The sequence below is a fragment of the Nansenia antarctica genome (genome assembly GCF_963989245.1).
Source record: "Nansenia antarctica genome assembly, chromosome: 14".
NCBI lineage: Eukaryota > Metazoa > Chordata > Actinopteri > Argentiniformes > Microstomatidae > Nansenia > Nansenia antarctica.
This window is the reverse complement of record NC_137684.1, coordinates 19,503,460-19,529,212: the sequence shown is the minus strand read 5'-3', so window position 1 is coordinate 19,529,212 and position 25,753 is coordinate 19,503,460. Positions and strand designations below refer to the sequence as shown.

Below are 25,753 nucleotides of genomic sequence, written 5' to 3'. Positions count from 1 at the left end.
CTGTGCAGACTAACAATGAAGCACTACCCCTACCCTCAGTGTGAAGTGCAATGAAATAACATATTCACCACGTGAGGTCAAACATTTATTTCTTGACAGACAGACAGACAGGCAAGATGTCAAGGCAATATACGAGGTGCAGGGTAATAAGGCTGTTTTGTTAAAGCACATCTCACGGATCCAGATTTTGACTCATTCCTCTCAATAATTTAACCTCGGTCAGATATGCATGAGCAGGCTCCTGTACATGCGGCTCTGTGGTCTCTCACAGCGGTGTTAGCTTTCTGAGTGCTTCTCCGTCTGTCCAGGGGGAGCTCAGCTGGGAATCTGAAGGGCAGGTCAATACAATGATGCTCTGTGATTCCCTCAGGTAGAAGCATAACATGGCACTTAAGGCGAGAAGGCAATTAGGGTCTGCTTCAGCTAAGAAAAATGGCTTGAACCAATCCACATAGACAAAGTATGCTGAAAGGAACAGGTAGATATAATACAACAGTAGAGGTCATAATATTAAGCAGTAGTAACAATAATAATAATAATAATAATAATATACAAAGCTTTCCGTTACAATATTCAGCATTTCCAAGTGCGTGCACATTCAAGCAGTGGATCCTCTCAATATCCTCTTAAGTGATGTTCCACTCTATTTGTATCATATAGTTGTTTTGCACTTGGATTTGATACAGTGTCCTACTTCAAGTAGTTTATGTTACACCAGTGTTGCTTCTGTGTTCACTTTTTTATACATTATTTATAAACCCACTTTTGTACTACATTTTACAGCAACAGGTTTCAATCCAAAAGGTTTCGGTTTCACTTTGATAGCATTGCATCACCGAGGCAACCCAATGGACCAATTAGAGTTGAAAGCGTGAGAGGTTTACTTGTGCATTTGTAATGATATTAGTCTGATGTATTGAGTATGTTTGAAACAGAACACAACATTTCATTTGGAAACTCAAACTGACATATTTTTCAACACCAAACACCAAACATAAAGTATTTCAGAGTTGAGTTTCATTATTGTTATGTTGTGACAGAAATGTAGATAATGTAAATATACGATCAATGAATATAAAAACTGTCTGGGGTAGAATACTACTTTGAATACTAGTACTAGACAACTATACAACGCAATTAGAGTGGAGCATCCCTTTATGCAGTAGTGGCATCTTGCATAAAATACACAACCATGTTTTTCAGTTCAAACCAACACATTCCAGTATAGACTAAATATCCAAACATGGAGCATAAGGTTGGTAAGGTGGGGGGTTACAGTAACCATAGAGGAGGAAATAAATACTTAGGGGGAGGATTAAATTCAGAGTTCTCTTTAGGCCAGTTCCCCTGGGCCTTTGTAAGTCCTATGTGACATCGACAAATATAGTCACAGTGTGTTGATCCAGTGTATTTGATCCAGTGTATGGGCTTCTGTCTGGGGTTGTGGGAGTCCAAACACAACACAGCCTCCTCGTACTGTAGATGTGTATGGCAGACGTCCATCAGTCTGAGTTTTTGTAGTTGGTGAACAGGTTGTACAAGACCCTCAGGGTGGACTTCAGGTTCAAGTTCACCACATCTGGAACAGACCAAGGCAAAGGAAAGAAGTCATTCGTAATAAAAACAAGAACTAACAAGACTATTCTACAAGAAGGATCAACAAACAACAGGTAAATAGCTCTTGCAGTATTTATTAGGGTCATTCAAGCAAGGCAAAATGACAAAAACATGTACATGTGTTCTACTCTTCTCATCATGCGAGACTATCACCAGGGATTTGATAAAGGTTGGTGGGTGGGTCACGTTCAGGCTGGCTCGGTATAGTGAGGAAAGGTCTCCACCCATTGGACAACTATGGCATTACAGTTACTCAAGCAACATAAGAGTGTACTACTATGCAATCATTATTAATTAATAATAATGTAACTCTGTCTGGGTGTGTCTTATTTACCATTGGGTGTCCAATATCTCACTTTTCAGAGCACAGTATATGTAGCAGAAAGCCTCCCCTCAGTATCCCTACTGAATGTTTCTAGTCTGTATCCCCTTGTATAACTGCCCTCCCTGTCCCTCTGTACTGTACCTTCAGGCCGGGCTTTGGGTTTCTTCAAGCCTCCATCCTGCATCAGCTCAAAGGAAAAGGCCACATTATGGACCTGGGTAGAAACGGAGGGGGTCAGAAATCAACGTAAAACGATTTGCCAAGTAATAGTAATAGTGCATCTTTCCCATTTGTGACAGGGTCTGGTGAAAAAGGCTGCAAGTACGGGGAGGTCATTTTTCATATATAAGAAAAGAAAGGAAAACACGTTTGTTTTCAAACAAAGACGCATTTTCACTCAATCGCGAGGTTTCAGAGTTGTGGCCCAATTCACCAGCTGCTTTCACGTGTAGAAAGTCCCACATACCTTCTGTTCAAAGTTCTCAGGGGTCAGGAAGAAGTTGTACAAAGGGACGAAGTAGTCCTCCAGCAGTCCCATCAGGAGCACCAAGTAAACACCGTCAGCAAACTGGAGGCAGGGAGGAGGATAACAGACCATGAACACACATGAGGATATGGGATGAAACATCTCTTATTCCAACAAGGTACAGTTACAGTATATTGCGTCAATGCTGCTTTTTGACTGTCGTTTATAGCATGATGGGCCATAAGACAATGAAAGCACATTATTGTCCCCACACGGGAGCCTTGGTTAATGAAGCGTAATTAGATGTCTTACCTGAGACTCCAACTCAGTGACCTCCAGGTTGAGCTTGTTCAGATGCTTGTTTACAAAGGTGATGAGTGACTGATGGAGAAAGATGGAGAATCTTTAAATCTATGATTACAGACTGCTTTCTATGCAAGATGAGGTAAATAAATTAAGGTAAATATAAAGGAACCTTTTTATCCCTTTTGTATTTGATCCCATCAAACCCATGAACACATATCCTAATAAACCATTTAATGTACTTAAATCAACATGTATAGTACCTAACTATCAAGTTAAATCAGAATACAATTTCATCCCTTTATTCATATTAACAAATGTTATTATAGTATATAAGTGTCTTTATTAGTGTAGCAAACGAATATTAGAATGTTTTATGTTTTAAAATACATTACTAAATGATTTATACATGTTAACTACTGCATTAATAATACATTAGAAATGTATCCTTATTGTAAAGTGTTACCAATTACGCAAAAATAAAAATGGTATTGCAAACCTTTTTTACAACATTGAGCTTGTCAGGGGCATGATCTAGTAGAGTGTCGAATGCATCCCTTTCTGAGAGGAAAAACATTTATATTTGTTAAAAAAAAAAAAATCCAGCAAAGACCAAAGACTTCAATGTCTTTACTACATACCTCAACATTAAAACAACAACATTTACTCACCAAATCTACCCATCATCATCCTGAAAGAAAAAAGAAAAAATGATATTTTCAATCTGATCTCACAAGCTACCACTGGAGTCGTATCCATCAACAGCTTGTTTACTGATTTTCCTTTTTTCTCACTAGAGTGTACTACATCACAAGGGCAAGGCAATGCTCCTCAATACATGTCTGGGACCTGGAGTGCCTGAATGTGATTGGTTTCTCATCTCACTCTTTTGGGTGTCATCACTGGAGCTTTGGGGCAAAAGCTTTCCACCTGTGTGCCCCCCAGACCACATGTACCCCCTTTCCACCAACGCAAACTTAGTTCTAGTTTTGGGCTGGTGCTAGTGCCGGTTAGCAGTTGGTTCAACTTCAACACCCAGTTTGCTTTTCCACAGGCTAGAGAGCCACGTCATTAAGACACGGTATACTGTACGTCTGTATACGTCTCCACTTTCCCAGCAATGCGCCAACTTCAAGCACAACAACAACAACAGCGGACTACATTGCATCTTTACAAGGGTTGCTCCTGGCTTCGCGAGCCTACATTGGCATCCAAACATGACTGGTCCAACGTATGTGTGCTGTTCGTTGTGATTGCTACGGACTATAGCCCCTTTCACACATAGTTCCCTGTAAACTGTCCGCCAGTGATTTTTGCCGTTCACACATGAGCTAAATGTGAGCTAGGTTACCGGGTTGCACCTTTTCACACGTCAATAGCATTCCTGTGTTTGCACAAGCTACTTGAATCACACATTCAACTGGATGCAGAACTGGAACGTAGAATTGGACCTGGACGTGAATTTGAACGATATATATATACCATACTGTATATATATATATGCTATATATCATACCTCCGTTTTATATGTATTCATCATCATATTTTTCACATTAATTTAACAGCGAGTCAACTCGTATTACGCTTACCATCACCAAGTTCGCTCGCCAACTAAAGAACTTGATTACCGTTGATATAAACATACTATACTAGTCCAAAAGCATGGGAGAACTTGGTGATGGTAAGCATAATACGAGTTAACTCTATCCAGTTGTGGAATTATATTTAGTAGTAGCGATATTCGGGGTCTGGGGCAGTTCTTATGCGCTCTGCGCTGTGGGCTCTCTCCCTGCTGATTGCGCGATGCAGGACAGCTGTGGGAGGAGATGGTGTGGATGTAATGCGTCTACATCACAAAATGTACATTAGTAAACAATCTAGCTAACTATGATTGGAAATGAAGTAGTATGCAGTTGTGGAATTATATTCATCACTACTTTGGCTGATGTGATGTGGGTTAACTAGCCAACTCTATAACATTAGCGGAGCGAACCAAAAGTACAAAGTGAGAAATTCCTCGCTGTGATTGGTTAACTTGTTCCACGTGAAAACGTCTTGCGTCAGACATACGTAACTCTTTATGTGCCGGACCAGGCAATGTTCAGGCTTCTGTTCACACCTAATTGATAATCCCATCCCCCAGCCCCTGACGTAAGCGGTTCTTTGTTGTAGACCAAGTGTTGGTGTCACTCTGGAACTAGTTTTCCTGACCAAGAGTCAGTTCTGTTGGTGTCGAAACGCTGGTTCTTCGCTGGAAGAACTGGTTCAAGATTAGGCACTGGCTCCGAACCGGCCCTCAGACTGCCTTGGTGTAAAAGGGGTAATAGAGGAGGACCACTAGCCATATTGTCAGAGGAATAAAACAGCACTTACTCTGTGGTGCTCGTCAGCTCCTTGGTCACATGAGACGTTTGCAGTATGCCCTCCTTTTTCTGTTCCAAACAAAACCATCATTACAGGTCAAGAATGTGTGAATGCAATACATCACTCTTTTGGAAATGTAACATGCTTAAATGGAAAACAAAACACACCACTATGATCATGTCGATTAAGTCTTAAAGCTTAATGAGTAATATGATATGTCAATGTACATTTTGACAGTTTATTGGGAGTGCTAACCTTGACCACTACCACCTGTACAGACACATGCTCAGGCAGACGGATGGGGGCCAGGAAGTGCATGGCCAGAGCCACCAGCAGGTACACGATGGACACCAGGTTCTTGGCGTGGATAGCTGTTGCAGAGAAAAGCCAGGAGTGAGTGAACACTGTCAACATCTACAGTCACGTACCATCAACTATTTAAGCATCGGTGTGTTTCCATAAAAGTTAAGCGGATTTCAAAACACGAATCATGAAATGTGGAGCGTTTCCATTAACTTTGGTACTTGGAGCGAATAAGATTAGGCTACGTAAAACGTAATTTCGTCAGAGGATGACGCGGTATAGGCTACGTGTCTACGTTACACATGTCGTGTAGTGTAGCAGAGCCTGGAGGAAATGTTCAACCTCTAAGGTAGTGGAATGCATAACATTCAACACATGATATACAGCAATAAGTGGTCACAAGACAAGAAATAAGGTAAATGTGGTAGACACACACACACACACACACACACACACACACACACACACACAGGTGTCGGTAAGTGACTCACAGTCAACGCTCCACTCTATGGACCATCCGTGAGGCCTCAGCAGCTCGTTGACAGACTCCAGAACTGTCTGAAGCTTCTGTTTCTGACCAATCTCAGACTGGGTCACCTCAGCTACGTTCAGCTTCCGCCCTGACAGCTTCTCTATCAACGGGAGAGGGGAGGGAGACAGATGAGCTCACCTTACGCCAGGACATTATAAACACACACACACACACACACACACACACACACACACACTCACACTTATCTATTCCTTACCGAATAACTTCTGGAGCACCTGTCCATCGTAACAATCCTCCTCCAAGTCTTTGACAATGATCCTGTCTTCCTCTAGCTCGTTGTTGATCCAGTCAATCAGCACCTGAACACAATAAGATAAGATACGCTTTAGTAGAGTTACTTCTAACCATAACATGAGACAAGGAGCTATTTAGAGGACTGTGGATGGGACACCTACCCTCTGAAGGTCTTTGAATTTAGCGTTCTCTCTGGACGTGGGGTCCAGCATGTTCCTTTCAGCATTCTCCTCTAGACAAGACATTTCAACGAGAATGTCATTCGACAGCAGAGCCAGAGTGAGACAACTGATACATACAGGTCATGCATGTACACCTACATTCATCGACTTACACACTCAAAGATCATAGTCTTACACATTCCCCACCATTCCCTCCTCCACACACACACAGTCTACCACCCCCCTGCTCTCCCTCAACTTCTTCCATCACTCATCTCTGAACTGAGAGTGATTCATATGTTGACTGGAAGACACAGGGTGTTGTCCTCTCGCCACCCTTGCTCATTGATTTCACTTCCCTCTTCCCCTAGAAGTCAAACATTGGACTGATATTGACAGAGCCCACATACAAAATCCCGCCTAAATCCCGACTTCAGTAACCAGTTATTATTATTATTATGAATCCTTTATTTAACCAGGGTAGTCATATTGAGATAGTAGCCTCTTTTTCAAATGAGCCCTGGCCAAGAAAAGCAGCACTTAATTAAAAAAAAGACACCACATACAGTATAAAAACATACAATATACAACATAAAATAACAACAAACAAGCAACAGAAACAGTGAGCAGATACAGGCTATAAAATATAACCTAAGCACATTTGCATGTGTGATTCAAAGTCTCCGTAACACACAGTCTAAAGTCAGAGAGTGGAGTGAACATTCTACGTTTCAACTTTTTCTGAAGTACATTCCAAGTTGAAGGAGCATTGGAACAGAATGTATCCACGAGTCACTTAGTAGTCACACCAGTTGGAAGAAGGCACCAGCAAGTGCAAAGGTCACAAGTGTCACCAACAGTGAATCAAAGGCACTAGCAGTCTGACTAATAAAGGATCATCAACTACAGTATCTTCACCTACTGTGACATGCATTAGTTATGGCTACATTTAAATTTGGGGCATTTAGCAGATGCCTTTACCCAAAGCGACTTACAGCAAATACATTTGTCTAAGTAAGTGAATCGTCTATTCATCAGTCAGTGACAAAAACTAAACTGGACTGGAGTTCAATGCAATATGGAATACAGATACACTATATGGACAAAAGTATGTGGACACAATTATCGTCAATGTGATTCTAGAGAATTGTATGCTTTCAACTTTGTAGCAACGGCTTGGGGAAGGCCCTTTCCAGTTTCAGCATGACAATGTTAGGCCTGTAACAATTACAAAATAATTGCCTAATGGAAATTAAACTGTCTAATGGCAATTTTGACTGTGTTCTAACACGCTAGCTAGCTAGCTGGCTAACATCGCATCAAAGAACATCGATAGATAGCTGCTCTGCATGTTAACAGTAGAACAGCCTTGCCTTTTTTACTTACTATAAGAGCCACCTCGGGGGTGATCGAGTGCAAAGGTATATAAAAAAAAATACTCACAGTTAATGAGTCAAATGACCCCACCCATGGCTGTTCTAGTGTTAAGCACATCACAACATGCTGAAAGAACATAAACACACTAAAAACACATAACTAGATGACACAGTCCCTTTTTTATTGATGAGGACACATGTTCAATTTTATGTTCAAAAATACATTTCAGGATAATAAAGAGGCATGGTTTACGTCATAGGTTGCTGTGTTATTACATTATCTGGGTCACATAACAGTGAAACTATATTGTTAATCAGAATTATTTCTGAGAATTAATTGTACAGCAATTTGAATTTGAATTGTTACAGGCCTAGAAAATGCCCCCATACAAGTGAGGTCCATAATGACATGGTTTGCCGAGTTTGGTCTGGGAGAACTTGACTGGCCTGTACACAGAGCTCTGACCTCAACCCCATCGAACACCTTTGGGATGAATTGGAACACCGACTGTTAGCTGATCCTTCTCGCCCAACATTTGTTTCCAACCTCATTAATGCTCTTGTGGCTGAATGGGAGCAAATCCCTACAATCATATTTAAAAATCTAGTAGAAAGTCTATAGCAGCAAAGGTGGGACCAACTCCATATCATCAATGCCCATGGTTTTGGAATGAGAAGTTCAACAAGCACATAATGGGTGTGATGTTCGGGTGTTAATCAGAATTATTTCTGAGAATTAATTGTACAGCAATTTGAATTTGAATTGTTACAGGCCTAGAAAATGCCCCCATACAAGTGAGGTCCATAATGACATGGTTTGCCGAGTTTGGTCTGGGAGAACTTGACTGGCCTGTACACAGAGCTCTGACCTCAACCCCATCGAACACCTTTGGGATGAATTGGAACACCGACTGTTAGCTGATCCTTCTCGCCCAACATTTGTTTCCAACCTCATTAATGCTCTTGTGGCTGAATGGGAGCAAATCCCTACAATCATATTTAAAAATCTAGTAGAAAGTCTATAGCAGCAAAGGTGGGACCAACTCCATATCATCAATGCCCATGGTTTTGGAATGAGAAGTTCAACAAGCACATAATGGGTGTGATGTTCGGGTGTCCCAATACTTTTGTCCATATAATGTACATTAGACTTTATGGATCAGGAGGGCTGTGGTTATCCTCCCCAAGCACAGTTAGTGTATGAGTGTATATATTATAGTACAGTATATAGTGTGCAGTACATACCCAGTAAGGTGTCCTCAGCGTGGATGACCGTCCCTAAGGGCAGCAAGGGGGCATTGATGGCATTCTTCCCCTCTTCGTGAAGGTCGCTCACTGGAGAGAGGAGGAAAAACACAAATGCCACCATTAGATACACATATACAGTCAATGAAAAGGATATTCATATTTTCTATCTCATCAAACCTCAATGAGAGAGACTACTCCCGGACAGTTGACTAATGGTGGCAGCAGTGTGCTTCAGTCAGTGTGCTTCAGTCAGTGTGTGTGTGTGTGTGTGTGTGTGTGTGTGTGTGTGTGTGTGTGTGTGTGTGTGTGTGTGACCTGGCCAGCTGTCTAAGGGAGGCTTAGCACGGTGCCTAGAGAATCAAGCCTCTGATGCCACGCTTTCCCCCATGGGCAGACTAACCATCACTCTCTAGCCCTCCTCTCCTCTCTCTCTCTATGGGTGGTTTTACCCTCACTCATCATCAACAGATGATATAATAACAGTCAGATATAACCTACTTGGTCCCAACCAAAGCAAATGTACATAGCAAAAGAACAGGGATCAGGGATCAGAGAAAGTCAGTACACCCATGTCACTCTCATAACAGTATATTGACCATACAGGATGTAAACAACCCAACAAGATACAGTCTGGCCTCCACTTCAGAGAAGGACTATACCCCTGGGGTTCAGTGGCTACATAGGCTTCTTCTGACCGTAATGGCTACAATCCTTTTATCTTCTTACAGCAGACTGCACATCTTCAAGGTATGCAGAAAAGGGATGTTGGACTCAGGGAGGAGTCGCTATAGATTTCCTCTCTGATTAAGCCCTATTGTAGAGCTCAAACGCAAGCCGTGGCCAGAGGGCTACCGTTCAGCCTGCATCACACCCCAGATCAGCATTTTCTTCATAATTACTGCAGTCCTACTGCCGACGAAGTCAGCCTGTCTATTATATTTAATTTGGGACTTATCTCTTCATGACAAGTAAGGCGCTCCACCCACTAAATAGGGGAAACAACTAGGATCTTCTAGAAAGTTCTGACTTGGTTATCGTTAGCCATAACGCAACAATAATACAACTATTTCTGAAGGTCTGATAATTTGATCAATATAAACAAATTCTTCGAAGTCTGAGATTTGTATCACAAGAAAATACAATAAGTAACATAGTCAGTCAATCAATCGATGGTTTCAAAGGGTTAGGCCTATAAATGGCCAACACGACAAACATGTACAAAAGACAATTGATGGTTACATTGAATGGATAACAGCAAGTTATTTAATTACAGTAATTTGGACAGGAAAATAATAATGTTAATGGGTCACGCTGGTGCGAACCACAACAATATAAGGCCTGTCAATGAAAGAGGAGGGGGAGAGCCAATCAAAAGAGGGGCAAGTGGTATTACATTTTCTGTTTTAGTTCTAAGGTTTAAGGCTTCTCACAAAGGCTCAGTAGGAGGTTGATCTTCTCCAAACTCTGGCCATTTCTGTGGATCGGCCAAAAGTGAACACCTTGCTTATCAGAAAGGCCTTAGTGGGTGGTCGAGGCTGTGTCTCTGCCGGAGATATCCACCTCCATCACCCTCTGATGGCATTAGTCCAGGAAGGGGAAATCTCATAACGCTTACACTTCAAAGCTGGTTTGCGTGTCTATGGCCTGGTGGGACGAGGGCACGGCTCCTTGGAGACTGGCTGAGCGATATATCTTACGCTGTGTTACATCATAATAATTGTGCTACTTCCTCCCTCGCTCCAGTACAATGCATCTGGCTCTCTGGATGCCGCTAGTGAGCCAAGGGACAGCGGTAACATTTGACCAAGTCATGGGAATGCTGCAACAGTGTACACAACAGTGAAACACTACTGTGATTGAGGTTTTACAGGGAAAAGCCTAGCCAAGTCTACTGAAAATCACCTAATAAAAATCCAGGCAAAGTATTACTATTATTTCCAATATGCCAACTGACATTAAGGTATGGTACAGTAACACATCATAACAATTAACAGTAAACACACTTAAACCTGGAATGGTGGTCTAATTAAGTTCCCACAGTGAACACAACAATTCTCACTACTCACAACACTACAAGAGTAGAAAAAGCGAGTGCTAAATATAAATAAAGTGACATGGTACAGGGCAATGCTTCCCCATTGATATAGGGTTAGGCTTAGTCCCTCATAGTCCACCTGATGACACCTTCCAACCCAATCACACCATATGAAAAGAGCGCTACCTTGTTTCTTTCTCTTGGTCCCACACAGCAGGCCCGCCATCTCCCCCAAAACACAGCCCACAGCAGCAGCAAGTGAAGGTAGAGAGAGTGTGTATGAGGGAGTGAGTGTATAGGGTCCCGCTGCTGGTGGGGCTAGGCAGAAGCGTCATCACGCATTTATTTCTGTCACAACCCCCAGCGCCTGGTTGCGGTCCAGTTACAGGAGGAGTGTGTGTGTGTGTGTGGGGGGGGGGGGGTCTACAGAACAGGAAGGGGACACCCGGCACAGTAGCAACACTTTGCAAACCACCTAACCACCTAAGACTCAATGGAGTGGACAAGGCATTGGACAGCCCCTGGACGTGACAGGACGGGGAACATGGGGAATACTGCTGCACACTGACAGGTACCATGTTGTGTTTGTCTATACCCAATTCAGCTAAGAGAACACCGCATGAAAAGGAGCATCAACATGCCCATTAGAGATGATTGTGTAATAGTGAACAACAGTCTAATTCTGAACAATGCGACATTCCTCTTTTTTGTTTACTACTTACAACAGTAAATTGACAGTATTTATGCTGTCATACAGGGTTAGACATGTTCATAGACATATGGTGTGTACATCTCTCTCCTATCTCTCCCTCTATTCAGCTTAATCTCTTTTGCTGCATTGAATAATCAATCAGGCGCTAAATGTATTCCTCTTAATATAATTACACTAATTCAATACTAACCCAGGCTTTGCAGTTGACATAAATCTTCTGCCAGCCTCGGTGCAGGAATTATGTGGAACACTCACTCAAAATCATTAGTAGGCTGAAGCAATGACTGCAGTCAAAAGAGCAAAAAAAACAACAACAGCAAACCAACAGTATTTTACTGTGACTGTCGCCCTGAAAACCAGGGAAATAATGTAAGTATGGGTTTTAGTAAAGACTTTCACTATAAAGGTTCCTGTGCCCCCTAGGGGGAGGTTATTTAGTGTGAAATGAGGGGGGAGATAAATATACATAATGACCCTGCATAGAGCAGAGGTGACAGATGACGCCTTAAATTTAGCCTAGGTTATTTATGACACCATTGGTACGACTTACTAACCGAACACAGAATACTCACACACACTCACTGTGCAGAGCAGTCACAGCCAAGAGATTATTTCAGGTGTCCCAGTAGAACTTTCAGTTCACCAGTGGAACATGGTGGTCATAATCATTATGATAATGATACTAGGGGTAATGCATTACAAGTCCATCATTGGAGAATGATGGTGACTCCTGTCTCCCTAAACAATCTAGTTTAGAGTTCTCCAAGGCAAAGAAAGTACTTAATTATTTGATTGCCTTTAATCAAATCTTAAGTGAACAATACCACCATGATATCATCCAATACAATAGCAAATCTGTTTGCTGCATATTAAACACATATTTATAATGTTGCTATATCGAGATTAGGGCTGCAACTAACGATTATTTTGGTAGTCGACTAATCTGTCGATTATTTTTTCGCTTAGTCGCGATTAGTCGTGTGGCTTTTCGCTGCGCGTAAATGGCGACGCAGAAGCATAAATCCGGCTTAACTAGCTATCTAACCTAACGTTACGCCAAGCTACAGCTGCTCACAGAGCTAGTTGACTGGCTAGCTAGCATTGCTGGCTAGACTACAGACAGCTCACGTTAGTAGGCTACGCTTGGCGCTGTTTATCTTACAGACAGCTCGCTGGTGGACTCAACATAATTGAAATAGCATTCACTTATCAAGCATCATTCATGATCATCCACCATGACTACCTGGTATTTTAATAGCGACCACCCCTCACTTCATTTCATCTCGCGTTCTCCTGGTTTCAACATGGAAAACCCCTGCTACGTAACGTTACATACAAGCGCCTCTGTCTGTCACATGCGTGCCACAGGGCAAATAAATTAATAGCACAAACGCTCATAGCATGTACAGCCCTGTCCATGAGACGTTGTTTTCCAACATGTAACAGTAAAGCTAACATAAACATTACGACCCTAACAATATAACGTTAGCCAGTTGGCTAACAACGTTAGCTAAAACTTCCCCAGCTGATTCTTGCATGGCTCCCGTAAAAAAAAAAAAAAAAAAAAAAAAAACGTTTTTTAAAATATAATTTTTTATGCGATTAGTCGACAACAACAATTCACGCCGACGAATTTTCGTAATCGATTAGTCGTGACTAGACGACTAATCGTTGCAGCCCTAATCGAGATGAGTTCATTTTCTGACCTCCTGACTTTCTTCTTCTGTGGAAGGAATTCAGAGCCATACCATAACCTGCTCTTTATTGTTCAATAATGATTATTCACAGAATAGAGACAGAAACATTTTCAGATCATGAACAAAACATAATAAACCTGAGAGACAAAAAAAAGAAGAAAACTTACTCTTGAGTAATTCCTTACTGGAGAGAAGTGTACTATAATGAACTTTCTAGGGAGCACAGTATTCTTCACACGAACTAAGATATTGCTACTGGAGGATGTGAGCAAGCAATCTTCCCTTAAGGACATTTCAGGCAATGACTTGCATTTTCCTAAAACTATTTTCATTCTCATGTCCAGGGCAATGAAGTGACAGTGACAATATACATATACTCAGGGTGAGGAGAAAAAAAAACATCCTCTCGACAAAAGTTTATCTACATAAACAGACTTCCTGATATACAGCTAGGTCCAGCACAGCTGGAATCTGAGTGTGTCACAAATATGAAATACTGCAACTGAACTGTAATTTGCTGTCGGCCTTGCCTTCCCTAAATCTGAGGGCATCACACTCCACTTGCTGAGCATACTGTATTTGTAGACCCAAATGTTATGCAAGGCAACAAAGAGGGGAGCCCTCGATACAAACAAGGACAACAACACATTGCGTGGGTGACTATGTTTTCAGGTACCCAGCCAGACTACATACAAAGATGATGGTGTTTCCAAAAGGAAAGAATAATAAAAAAAAAGAGAATATAGCATAGATAGGCCTACATAAATTCATAATTATCCAGAGGAAGTAAATGTATTCTGCTAGTGGTAACTTGTTTTATCTGGGTGTGACCAGATGAAACCACCACACCCCACCTACCATAAACCACATCTCATTGCAGCTAGCTGAGTGTCTTTGGGTAGCTTAGCGGGGTTGTTTCAGCAAGCCCAACTATTGTCCTATTACTTATTATAATTACTATTCCAATTCTTCTGAAATGTCACACTGGTACTCCTGCAACCTTTAAGGAATTCATACCAATCTAACTTTTAAACTTGTATTCACATTCCTGAAATTCATTAAAACTCAAAAGTGTATCTGGCTCTCCGACCCTCAAACCACTGCTGTCCACCCTACTACTTTCTTTCAACTATCTAGCCATCATCCTTTCTTCATATCATCATAGTGACTACTGCTTTACTCAGGAAAATCCATACTGGTTAACCTCTTGTATTGATCTCTCTCTTGCATGTATCCATCCCGTCTCTCTATCCATCCAACTGTATAACCTTCTCTCATGGCTATCTTTTATCTTTATTCATCTGTCCATCCTACTATCTCACTTTTTTTTCAACTACTCAGCCATCATTCTTTCTTCCTATTGCCAATCACTACTGCTTTCTCTGTATAGCTCTCTGAAACTCTTCATGTTATTGATCTATTCGTCCTCTCATCGATACATCCCCCCTTTCATCAATCCATTTACAGCGGCCTGCGTATGTAATGGGACAGTGAAGCATTTTTATTTTTTGGGGGGGCTCTATACTACAAATCAGACAATTACTATAAGGTTAAAGTAGATTCTCAGCTTTTATTTGAGGGTAGCCTATTTGTGTACATATTGGTTTCACCACTTAGAAATGACCATTTCTTTTATATATTGTTCCCCCGTTTAAAAAAAAAGTTACATAAAATAAACTATTCACTTTATTTCTTCACCCTACAGGTATAATCATTATCATTTGAATGTAAAGTTGTGAATTAACACGAAGAACAATACAAACCAGTAATACCGTAATCACATAATAGTGCCATCTAGTGGACATTTTCTGGTACTAACTATCACACTGTATAATGGGACATTGGACACACACCTTCAAAGACTAATACCTTTGGACAGGGCAACCTCCAGATTACCAGATTAACTAGAAATACATAACATAGTATGAAGAAACAAAACTCTGCAGCTTCATATTACCTGTCAGCCAAAGAGAACTGATATTCCATACTGGCCTATACAAAGGAGGGGGTTGGAAGGTTCATGGGTGACTTGTGACCATTGTTTTGAATTCCTCATGTCTTAATCATTATCAGAATATTATATGAATCCCACTAAATGAAACGACCAATTGGATACAATTGATTAGCTCATTTCTGAGGGATGAAACTACATGTATACATAACGACGCAATCTAACTACAAAAAAAAACATGTCAGAACAGTCTGAGATGGTGGGTGTCTAAATCCTCTTTTGTCCGTTGATTTGACATGGAATGACACATCTTCGAAACCTTTAAACGTTTTATTTACTACTACTACTACGCTATTCCCAAAATTATACTTTGCCAGCTTAAGCTTCAGGGAAAGTAACACATAACACTCTGCCTCTAAGTCTAAGACATCTCTTTTAACTTCTCCACAATGGAACAAGTGGTCAAAACCTCCTTGACGTACAGAGTGTTGATGACCGGAATTTACTGGGGTTCCACAGCAATTAGCACAGCCTCCATTCTCCTTCTGTTTGAGGCCCTTATATGGAGAATGACAACACATGGCTAAGCAGGGGCACGTACACACACACGTACACGTACACACACACGCACACGCACACACACACACACACACACACACACACACACACACACACACACACACACACACACACACATAAAACCTTGCAGCTGTCCATACTACAACCAGACAGAGAATTGGGAAGGGGGTTGGTGTTGGTGTTGCTGGTAGGGGCTTCAAAATAGCTTAGTAAACAAATAAAAGTGAAAATGCACAGCTACAGTTGAAATAGCAAAGACTTAAGCTTCTTTTGAAAGAGAAAAGAAATGAGGAAAGTAATCCTCTTATACCTTATCTTAATAACCTTGCATTCTTGGCATGGGTGACCTATCTATTCATGTGTCTGACATCATGAGGTATGCCAGTCTACTTTTCTGTGTGGCATTGTTTCCTTTCACTGGCTGACAACTGAGGCTTCACATTCAGTTTTCCAAAGTTTAATAACATCTGTAGCCTACTGAAGTGAAACATTCATGTATCATCCAAAAAGACAACCTACTGTAATTCTGGAAGTAATAATAGTCCTTACAAATGTTTAAATATAAACAAGAGGAATAATTATTGACTCAACAACATTAGCTCAACTCAATCCTTCAATTTCTAGCTTTCAACTCAAGCATTCACATTATGTCAAACCTTTAGATTTAGCATGACATATCGTGAGCTTAGAAAGGTTCTATCTCCGTTTAGAATGATAAGGTTCTATCTCCGTTTAGAATGATAAGGTTCTATCTCCGTTTAGAATGATAAGGTTCTATCTCCGTTTAGGGCAGTTCAGAGATATTGAGCGTCAAAGTTTTTACATTCCATTATGTTTTGTGAGATGGAACCTTTGTATTTTATGAATTACTAACTCAAAAATGTCAACATTTTAAAGATAACACCACACAGGCATTAATAAACACCTAATGGATCAGATTATGTAAAAAAATAAAAAAAATAAAAAGACAAAAACGTCACGAATTATATTGATAGGAAATGATTGCAGCACCATGGACAGTTGCAGCAGTGAACAGGGGTAAACACGTGTTATCGTCTAACACGTTCCACCCTGAGCAATGTCAATGTATTCACAATGTTACCCACAAATTACCTTCTTTCGACTTCTTCTTTCGAAGCGTTCCTCCCAGTTTACCAAGGAAAGATCCTTCGTCCTTTTTCATCTTGCCCGATTGCGCGTTTGCAGATCTATTCGGATTTGCGGACATCTCTGAGCGACTATTAGAGCGACAGCTATTACTGTGAAATCTCAAACCGTGTGATTCATCAGGAACATCTGGAACCCGCTGTCAGGAAAAAGACGTGGCGCTTTTAAATCAGAAACACAGGTTACAATAGGCAGACAGAAGTGTGTTTGTTTGGTATCAAATCATGGGGCCGGATGACTCATGGAACAGACATGGCATTGCCTTCATCTCCTTCTATGCTGCCCCACAGCGCCCGTCAATGGTTGGATGGAGGATAAGCAGGTTGTCCAGAGAGCAGAGTGTTGATAATGCCTCACTGAGGACCCCATGTAGGGATTATATTCATATTGTGCACAAAATCCTGTCCTGATCATGATAAGAATGACTGAACATGCACTGGACCTTAAATAACTCTGCACTGCACTTTATATACAGCACTATCCATGCACTGTCTGTCCTGTGTTTGCATTTGTATTTGTACTTGTTTTGTTCATGTATATGTGAAAAAAGCATAAATGCACCTTCTGTAATGCCAAAACAAATTCCTATATGTGTCAAGCATAATGGCAATAAACGTTATCTGAATCTGAATCTGAATCTGAGAATGTGTCACAGTACCACGGTTCAAATGCTACACTTGTTATGATATACAAGCTCATTAGGCTTCATTCAAACTATCACAGAAGAAGAATAAACAATACACGTTGAATAATTCGTTTATTTAGTATTTTCAGTATTTCACAAAACATATGCTGGATGCATTTGGTCAACCCAATACAGGTGACACTTCCTCTTTGGAACTTTGGAAATCACGAACGTAGACTATCAAATTAAGTCTTTGTTTTGTTGTTGTTGAAACACAATGTTTGTAATGACATGTCCAGACATTTTCAATGGCACATGATTAGAAATAGAAATTAGTATCAAAACAGTATTACAAAAATGATACAGAGAATATTTTCTCCCCTGGTAGTAAATCCAACAGGTATGGAGATCAGCTCAGTTGTCCTGGATCTGCGCCTCCTTCCCAGATGTTGCTTTTAGGAGGCAAAAATACACCGTCAATCCAAGAAGTTGGACACATTTAGAACTTGTCACTACTGATGTAGTTTGCCATTATCTTTATTATTAATTTGAGTTATTCAATGGTTTTATGGTAAGAGGCTGCCATGTTTTCACCTGCAGTCTGCAGTAGCCTCCAGTCAGTTTGCAGCCTCTGCCTCAGTCTCTCCATGGCTTCCACATCCTCGGGGGAAGGGGCTCCCAGGGGCCCCAGGGAGGGGGCAGGGCCCCCCAGGAGAGAGGCCGCCGTGGTCTTCAGAACCCCCTCCTCAGCCACCTGGAGCAGAAGAAAGGCGAGTTGGAGGACCACCACCCCTTTTGTCGTACAGAATGTATAATCTATAAGTGAATAGCCCCTCTGACCTGTATGAGTGCCAGAGTGTGCCCCTGTGCCAACCCCTGTAGCAGGCTGGTAAGGTGTGCCCAGGCTGCCTTGCCGACCCCGCTGCCCTGCCCGCGTACCAGTAGGACCAGGCCAGGGTCATACTCATAGGCCAGGGGCAGGAGCAGGCTCAGCACTGCCAGCATGAACCCTGCTACGTCACCACAACCCTGTTGGGGAGTACACACACACACACACACACACACACACACAGACACACACACACACACACACACACACACACACACCACACACACACACACACACACACACACCACACACACACACACACACACACACACACACACACACACACACACACACACACACACACACACACACACACACAGAGCCATTTCATTGCACCCAAATTAGAGCCGACCATTGTCATGAGGACAATGGATGAGGATGTAGTTGTCACTATAGTGTCCCCACTGATCATACACTCTACCTTTTTCAGACACACAGGAACATGGTATTTGGAGTTCAGAACCTCAGTCTCCTTACTGGTTATCTGCACCACCAGTGTTTTCCTAAAACAAAGAGGTTGAGGTGCTTAGTATGCAGTCTGCAAGTATGCACACTGTATGGTTACTAACCTTTTTTTATTTGCCATTGTTTGTTTTTAGGGTATGCTGAGGTAACAGCATTTTACAACCTATGAGATCTGTTTATAAAAACACCACCTTGTGACCTCTCCAATCAAAGGCAATGTGACAGACTGTACTGTACACAAACACTCACCCATCCTCTGTGATGTGCATCGGGACCTCCCCATCCCCCAGGAACACCAGCAAGACCCTACAAAGAACAAAGCAGGTCATGTGCTCCAATGTTGCAAAATGACTAGGGGTCAAAAGGTCAGAATACCGATGTGGAATACCGATTGGTGAGAGACATCACAGCATGCTGTACAGCACATTTTATTGCCATGGACACATCAGGCACCAGCGCCAAGCCGTTCCGAATCTGACAGAAAGTTGGATCACAATGCCATGTTATTGAAAGCAAACACCACAGATTAATAGCATGTTTAACAAACTGCTCGAATACAGTAAGATTAAATACTCCACAAAACCAACGACAGTTGTAAACAGCGCCCTCACCTCTTTTTTCTCCATCTTATCAAGAAGGGAGGAGACACTGCAAAGGGATGCGAGCGCTTCCTTGTCCTCTGAGCCTTGGACAAAGGACCTTTCATGAAACAGAAAAGGCAGAGTTACAAAAGCAACGACACGAACCAATTTGGACGATTCATTCATATCATGGAAGTAACACAAACAATGACACAGGAACAACTGCAATGTACAAGACTCAGACTGTGGGTGAATAATATGAGGCTGTTGGTGAGATACATACCTCAGTCTCTCTAGTGTCTCCGGAGCAGGAGACGGTGGGGACGTCAAACGCTCACATCGGTCAGGGGTCTCCACACCAGCAGGGAGTGCTGCCGCAGTCTGGATAGGGGGAGCCAGTCGTGACGGAGGCTCTTCCCATATCACCTCCTCTGTATCCTCCTTCTTCTCCTCCTCCTCCTCCTCCTCCTTCTCCTCACCATTCTTAGCCTGGACACCTCCTTCCTTCTCTGCCGTTTTGGAGCTTTTGGTGCTAGGCTCAGAGATGGGTGGGGCAGCTAGAAGAGTGAGAGACGTGACAGATGAGAGGACCGTGGTGTGTGTTAGGTGTTCCACAATCTCAAGGCAGCTCAGTTCTGAAAGCAATGCAGTGAATTGGTTGATGTCATACGTGCATGTTTGAGGCAGGCCCAGTACTGCTGGTGTGCTGATCTGACACACTGAATGGACTCAAGAGCACTATAGGACAGAGAAAGAGAAAGTCAGTACTGGCACTATAGGACAGAGAAAGAGAAAGGCATTACTGGCACTATAGGACAGAGAAAGGCAGATGCATTGCAGGGCTGTGTTGAACACACTACTTAAGTATTATGACACTTTTTAAAATCAGAACATTTCAAATTAACAGCCCAGCTGACCTCTGACAGGGACTTCCCAGTTCTGATGGTTGAGGGGCGGGATCTCCAAGCAAGGTCTGGACTGTCTGGCACACTGATTGGGCAAGCGAGACCAAGTTGTACCCTCCCTAGAAACAGTATTTAAAAATCATTTTGTGTGAAGGAACCAGTAGCTGAAGTTAGTTCCTGTTTAATTCTGGCGGATGGATGTGAGTCATTTTCCAGTGGGGTGACCCTCACCTCCAGGACAGCACAGAGCCTGCCCCCAGCTAAGGACATCAGGAGGTGGGTTAAGTGGGCAAAGATGTCTGGGGTGGCACACATGTGACCCTAGGACACAGCATAGACAGTCATCAGAATAATAACCACGTTACAGGAGATGATACACTAGCTGGATATTCCTGACGGGTTGAACGTCTCACCTCTGGGTCTCCGATAGCTGAGTCGAAGCCGGCACACACCAAGACCAAATCCGGACTGAACTGGAACACAGAGCGATCGTTCATTTGAGATGGAAGTTTTAGTTCAAAGTGTATAGTAAATAAACAGGCATGAATTCATTCATGTATAAGTGTGGAGTATATTGACAGGTCTAACATCATTATGTGTTTTTTGTGAGAGCTTATCCAGGATGATGACTCACCTCGTACGCAATAGGAAGGAGCACGTGGAAGAAGACCGACAGGTAATCGCTGTTCTCCATCCCCACCTGGAACAGGGTCAGAGGTCAAATGAGAACTGTGGTGTGCGTAACACTTGTGAGAAGGCCTGGGGTAGGTAGAGGCGGCGGGTGGAGCTAACCTTGTTCCAGGGTACGTTGATGTTGAAGCCAGCGCCCTTCTCCTTGCCCACACTGTCAAAGTCGGACTCCCGGAGGTTGGGCCAGAAGCCTTGATGCTCGTAGCGGTGCCAGGAGAAGTAGAGCACACTGGGAAATGAAGTGTTAATGAATGAATGAATGAATGGTCTTTATTGTCATTGCTATAGTACAGGTACCAAACAACGACATTTGGGAGGGGTGGCTCCCCTGGTGTTAGGAAAGAGAAGAAAAAAAACTAAAAAAACAAGAAGGGAAAGGAGCTGGTTTACATAAATAAAGGCTATGTACACTATCCACTCTACTATACTGTACAGATAGACGACTAGGGTTGTCATATTGCACATAGTGTTATTGCACATTCATTTAAAGTGTCGCAGTTTGCAGGCTTGAAATGTACATATTTGTGCCTCAGCACTACACTTGATTTAGGAATGATGTGATGTTAATGATGTGGGGATGTCAGAGGGCTGGAGAAATCAGACAAAAGTCTAGTTCAATGGTCCTGTAGGGGTACAGAATTAAAGACTCTAACCTTGGGTCGTCCTCAAAACTGTACTGCACCCCTTGTCCGTGATGGACGTCCCAGTCCACTATGAGTACCCTGGGGAAGCAAAGATACTCTAATGAACACTCAACAACAACAACAATTTGGTCAGTATATATATACAGTATGGTTGTTTTAGGGAACATATTGACATTGTGGGTGGCTGTGGCTCAGGAAGTAGAGCCTATGACACTCTCCTCACTTTTTGACATTGTAGTTTTTCTTTGCATAGTGTGCAGCGATGGCCACGTTGTTGAACACACAGAAGCCATTGGCAGCGCTGCGTTGACTATGGTGTCCAGGGGGTCTGGGGGATATTGCCAGATATAAGAGTCATTAAAAAAGAAAAGGTAATAAACATTTTTTTTAAAATCTAATTTTGTTGCAAATATGTAAGCTAGAGGCTCTAAACTCACTATACAGTCTCTAATTCTGTTTCTCTATAGAGATAATCACTCACCTGACTAGAGCCATGCCGTTCCTCACCTTACCCGTCATCACACTGTCCACCAGCTGGAGAGTGGCCCCTACAGCCAGTTTGGCACAGTGGTAGATGTTCTAGAGTTGAGAACACAAGCATAGACAACATAGGGTTTCACACTCTTGCTAGCCACTCAGAGCCCTGCTATGTTGCTGCTCGTGTTTCCGTGGTCTCATTCAGGGTCTGCTCATCTATTATGCCTGCTGTAGTTTACCATACATAGGTACAGATCTACTCTGTCTATTTCTATGGTGCCATCTCACCGGGTGGAAGTAGACATCTCCATACTGCTGGGTGAAGGTCATCAGCTCCTCCAGGCTCATGTTAGGAGTCTTCTTGACAGCCTCCAGGTACTCCTCACTGTAGGAGGGATAGTAGAGGGGCTAAGTGGATGCCTATATACATCTTGACTGTCCCTCCTAAAGACCTCTTCGTCCCCACTATCCTGTACAGTTTTTCTACTGTAAATAAAAATACAAAAAGTAATTCTTCTAACATTGTAACTGCAAATGGCCCCTGGTTCTAGCATAGATTTGTTTTTCTTATGATGACTGATGTATAGATGATTCATTTACTTTAAACAAATCTACTTGTTGTAAGTCACTTTGGCCTTTATCCAAAGTGACTTACAACAAGTAGATTTGTTTAAAGTAAATGAATCATCTATACATCAGTCATCATAAGAAAAACAAATCTATGCTAGAACCAGGGGCCACAAACACACACACACACACACACACACACACACACACACTTTTTTCTGTGTGTGTGTGTGTGTGTGTGTGTGTGTGTGTGTGTGTGTGTGTGTGTGTGTGTGTGTGTGTGTGTGTGTGTGTGTGTGTGTGTGTGTGTGTGGTAGAGATAGACGGACCTGTGAGCCAGTAGGATCTCTGCTTCAGTAGCCTGGCGTACAGGCACAGAGACACAGCGCTCAGCCAGACCACACTCCTGCAGAGCTGTGTGACTCACAGTCAGACGTTCAGGGACTTCTATCTTACATGCTGGGCTGAGGAAATACAATTTAAAAACACTCGTAAAACACCAGTCTATAGTAAACATGTTGTCCACCGCAGCCAATCAGTGCAATCTTGTAAATGCCGGATCTCTATGGCAAGATTGTCCCAGTCGCAGAGTCGGAGATATGGTGTGTGACATAAACTTACAAACTGGTGGAGAACGACCCACAGTGCCCTCACCGTGGGGGACAAAAACAACACACACATAATACTGTACACAGGAGGTTAATGTGTGGTCACACATACTACACAAAGAGTAAAGTCCCCCTTTGGGACATCCAAGAAATTAGAGCTAACTATGCATGATTATGTAAGGTACAGGGCACAGTAGATTAGATTAGATCAGATCAGATTCACTTTATTGTCATTACATAGTACAAGACAATGCAACGAAATGATTGTAGGTAGGTCTACTTACTCAACCCATAGTAGTTTGTAGCGGGTCATCTCCTCGTCATATACCAGTGCAGTGCTCGATGCCATCTTTCAACGATGTCCAGACCTCACTGCCAGAGACATTAACACATTGACAGAGATAACCACTTCACCAATAAAACAATTGATCTTTGCCTTTCTGCAAAAGTGCACGTAGCCAAGCATCAGGATAATCAAGATTCAGGCAGGGCAGGCATAATCGATGACTAAAAACATGGTGAAAGATATGCAGGAGGCTTATGCATAAACCTATGATCATAAATGCACATATGCACACATGCGCATAACACAAAAAAAGAATTAGAGGGAAATCGTGAGCTTAGAATGTCTGAAGGTTCTATCTCCGTTTAGGGCAGTTCAGAGATATTGAGCGTCAAAGTTTTGACATTCCATTATGTTCTGTGAGATGGAACCGTTGTATTTTATGAATTACTAACTCAAAAATTTCAAAATTTTAAAAATAACACCACACAGGCATTAATAAACACCTAATGGATCAGATTATGTAAAAAAAAAGTTTTGACAAAAACGGAGATAGAACCTTAGGCTATAATTCTAACGTCACGACATGTCAAGCAGGCTGGCAACAGCATTAGTTAGCCTACTCCTCGTTTAGTGTGACCACACAATATAATGCACAATATTAGCAACTAGCGCAGACCTACCGTATACAAACCGAGTAGCCACTGTAAAAAAAATACTTTTTATTAATTAATCCGATAATGTTTTTGCACAGTGCGGGGGATGTGGCAGAGCTTGTACGTTTTTGAAACCTGACAGGTTTTATTGGTCAGGGCGCAGACATGTTTGTTGTGTCACGTGACTATAAGCGTAGGCTCCGCCTTCTCACAATTTTTAAAACTATATTTTCAAAATATTATAATAATAATATATTTAATATATATAATAATAATATATTTTCAAAACTATAAGCGTGGCCTTCTCACAAAATGTTTTCAACAAGAGGAGCTGCGTAACAAACCTATCTCATGGTGGCTCAAACCTCAGACGGATCTGCATGGATGTGTCAGGAGGCAGGAAAAGGCATGACAAAGATAAGATGCCAGTCATCATCTTTACAAACTGCATTACAGTGTCTACTGGAGCTTATGGACCCAACTGTCAGCTTTACTGTCACTTTTCGTATCATCACAAACTCTTCCTCTATCATTTGTGACTATTCAACTTTAAACTTCAACAATGAACAAAGTACCCATCATGTGTAGGCTAGGGGCTACTGTCAACACACCCTGTAGAGATATTTGAAATCTTTTTTCTAATGTGTTAGGAGACATTTACATAATAATGATAGAAAAGTGACACCACAAAAGATGGACGGCGAGTTGTCAGTATCCCATGGTGAACGAATGGGTGGCTGGTGTAACCCGTGTCATAACCAATGATGTATTATGCCTAATGGCCATAACAGAGTTTATGATAGGCTAGTCTTATTTTAAGTTAAATGTGCATTCGTTGAAGATTACAATAAAATCAACAACAACTGTGCGGTGCTATAACTCAATGGACCGGTAGGCCATTGTTCCCAAACTCAAACAAGAGTGAATGTGAGCGATGTGGCGCGACACTGCCCCCCAGTAGCGCTGGAAAGTCGCGCCATAACTCCCGCGTGTAGCAGTGTACTTCACCCTCAACATTCCATACCTTTTGTCAACATTTAGGTGGCATAACTAAGCCCCTAATCACTGCTATCAAATAGCCTCAGTTAAACAGAGAGGGAATTCCTAAACAGATTAAAGTATTGATTTAAGTATTGAATGAATTACGTAGCATATTAGCCTATTTGATTTAATTTTCACCTAGGCTTGAACATGTTAGGTTCCATAAATAATTCAAACGACTGAGTTAGTCAACTCACCATGTCTGACTTGTGGTACTGCTGTATAGTCCGA

The 25,753-nt window shown here is 42.0% G+C and overlaps 2 protein-coding genes across 4 annotated transcripts; both read right to left on the bottom strand.

The window, feature by feature from the left end:
* Positions 1-1,502: 1,502 nt before the first annotated feature.
* parvb (parvin, beta) lies at positions 1,503-17,107 on the bottom strand (the record flags this gene model as incomplete). 3 transcript variants are annotated; one of them, XM_080544915.1, is made up of 13 exons in its annotated part: positions 1,503-1,579; positions 2,084-2,156; positions 2,409-2,510; positions 2,721-2,789; positions 3,211-3,272; positions 3,383-3,402; positions 5,085-5,143; positions 5,331-5,446; positions 5,870-6,010; positions 6,128-6,230; positions 6,327-6,397; positions 8,948-9,037; positions 17,038-17,107. In XM_080544915.1, 13 exons carry the CDS (start codon positions 17,105-17,107, stop codon positions 1,503-1,505), a joined length of 1,053 nt encoding a protein of 350 aa, XP_080401041.1. The 3 variants fall into 3 exon arrangements, with proteins under 3 accessions (XP_080401041.1, XP_080401042.1, XP_080401043.1); XM_080544916.1 differs by lacking the exon at positions 17,038-17,107 and adding an exon at positions 11,151-11,211; XM_080544917.1 differs by lacking the exon at positions 17,038-17,107 and adding an exon at positions 11,172-11,211.
* Positions 17,108-17,973: 866 nt separating this feature from the next.
* Positions 17,974-24,575, bottom strand: hdac10 (histone deacetylase 10). Its single transcript, XM_080544668.1, has 21 exons — positions 24,509-24,575; positions 23,827-23,914; positions 23,264-23,398; positions 22,656-22,752; positions 22,372-22,469; positions 22,114-22,218; positions 21,900-21,968; positions 21,349-21,475; positions 21,191-21,256; positions 20,970-21,029; positions 20,788-20,877; positions 20,569-20,675; positions 20,322-20,389; positions 19,935-20,208; positions 19,682-19,769; positions 19,459-19,544; positions 19,320-19,376; positions 19,027-19,108; positions 18,557-18,745; positions 18,311-18,470; positions 17,974-18,168 (listed from the first exon to the last, which is right to left on the bottom strand). Exons 2-21 carry the CDS (start codon positions 23,889-23,891, stop codon positions 18,131-18,133), a joined length of 2,061 nt encoding a protein of 686 aa, XP_080400794.1. The 5' UTR covers positions 23,892-23,914; positions 24,509-24,575; the 3' UTR covers positions 17,974-18,130.
* Positions 24,576-25,753: the final 1,178 nt, after the last annotated feature.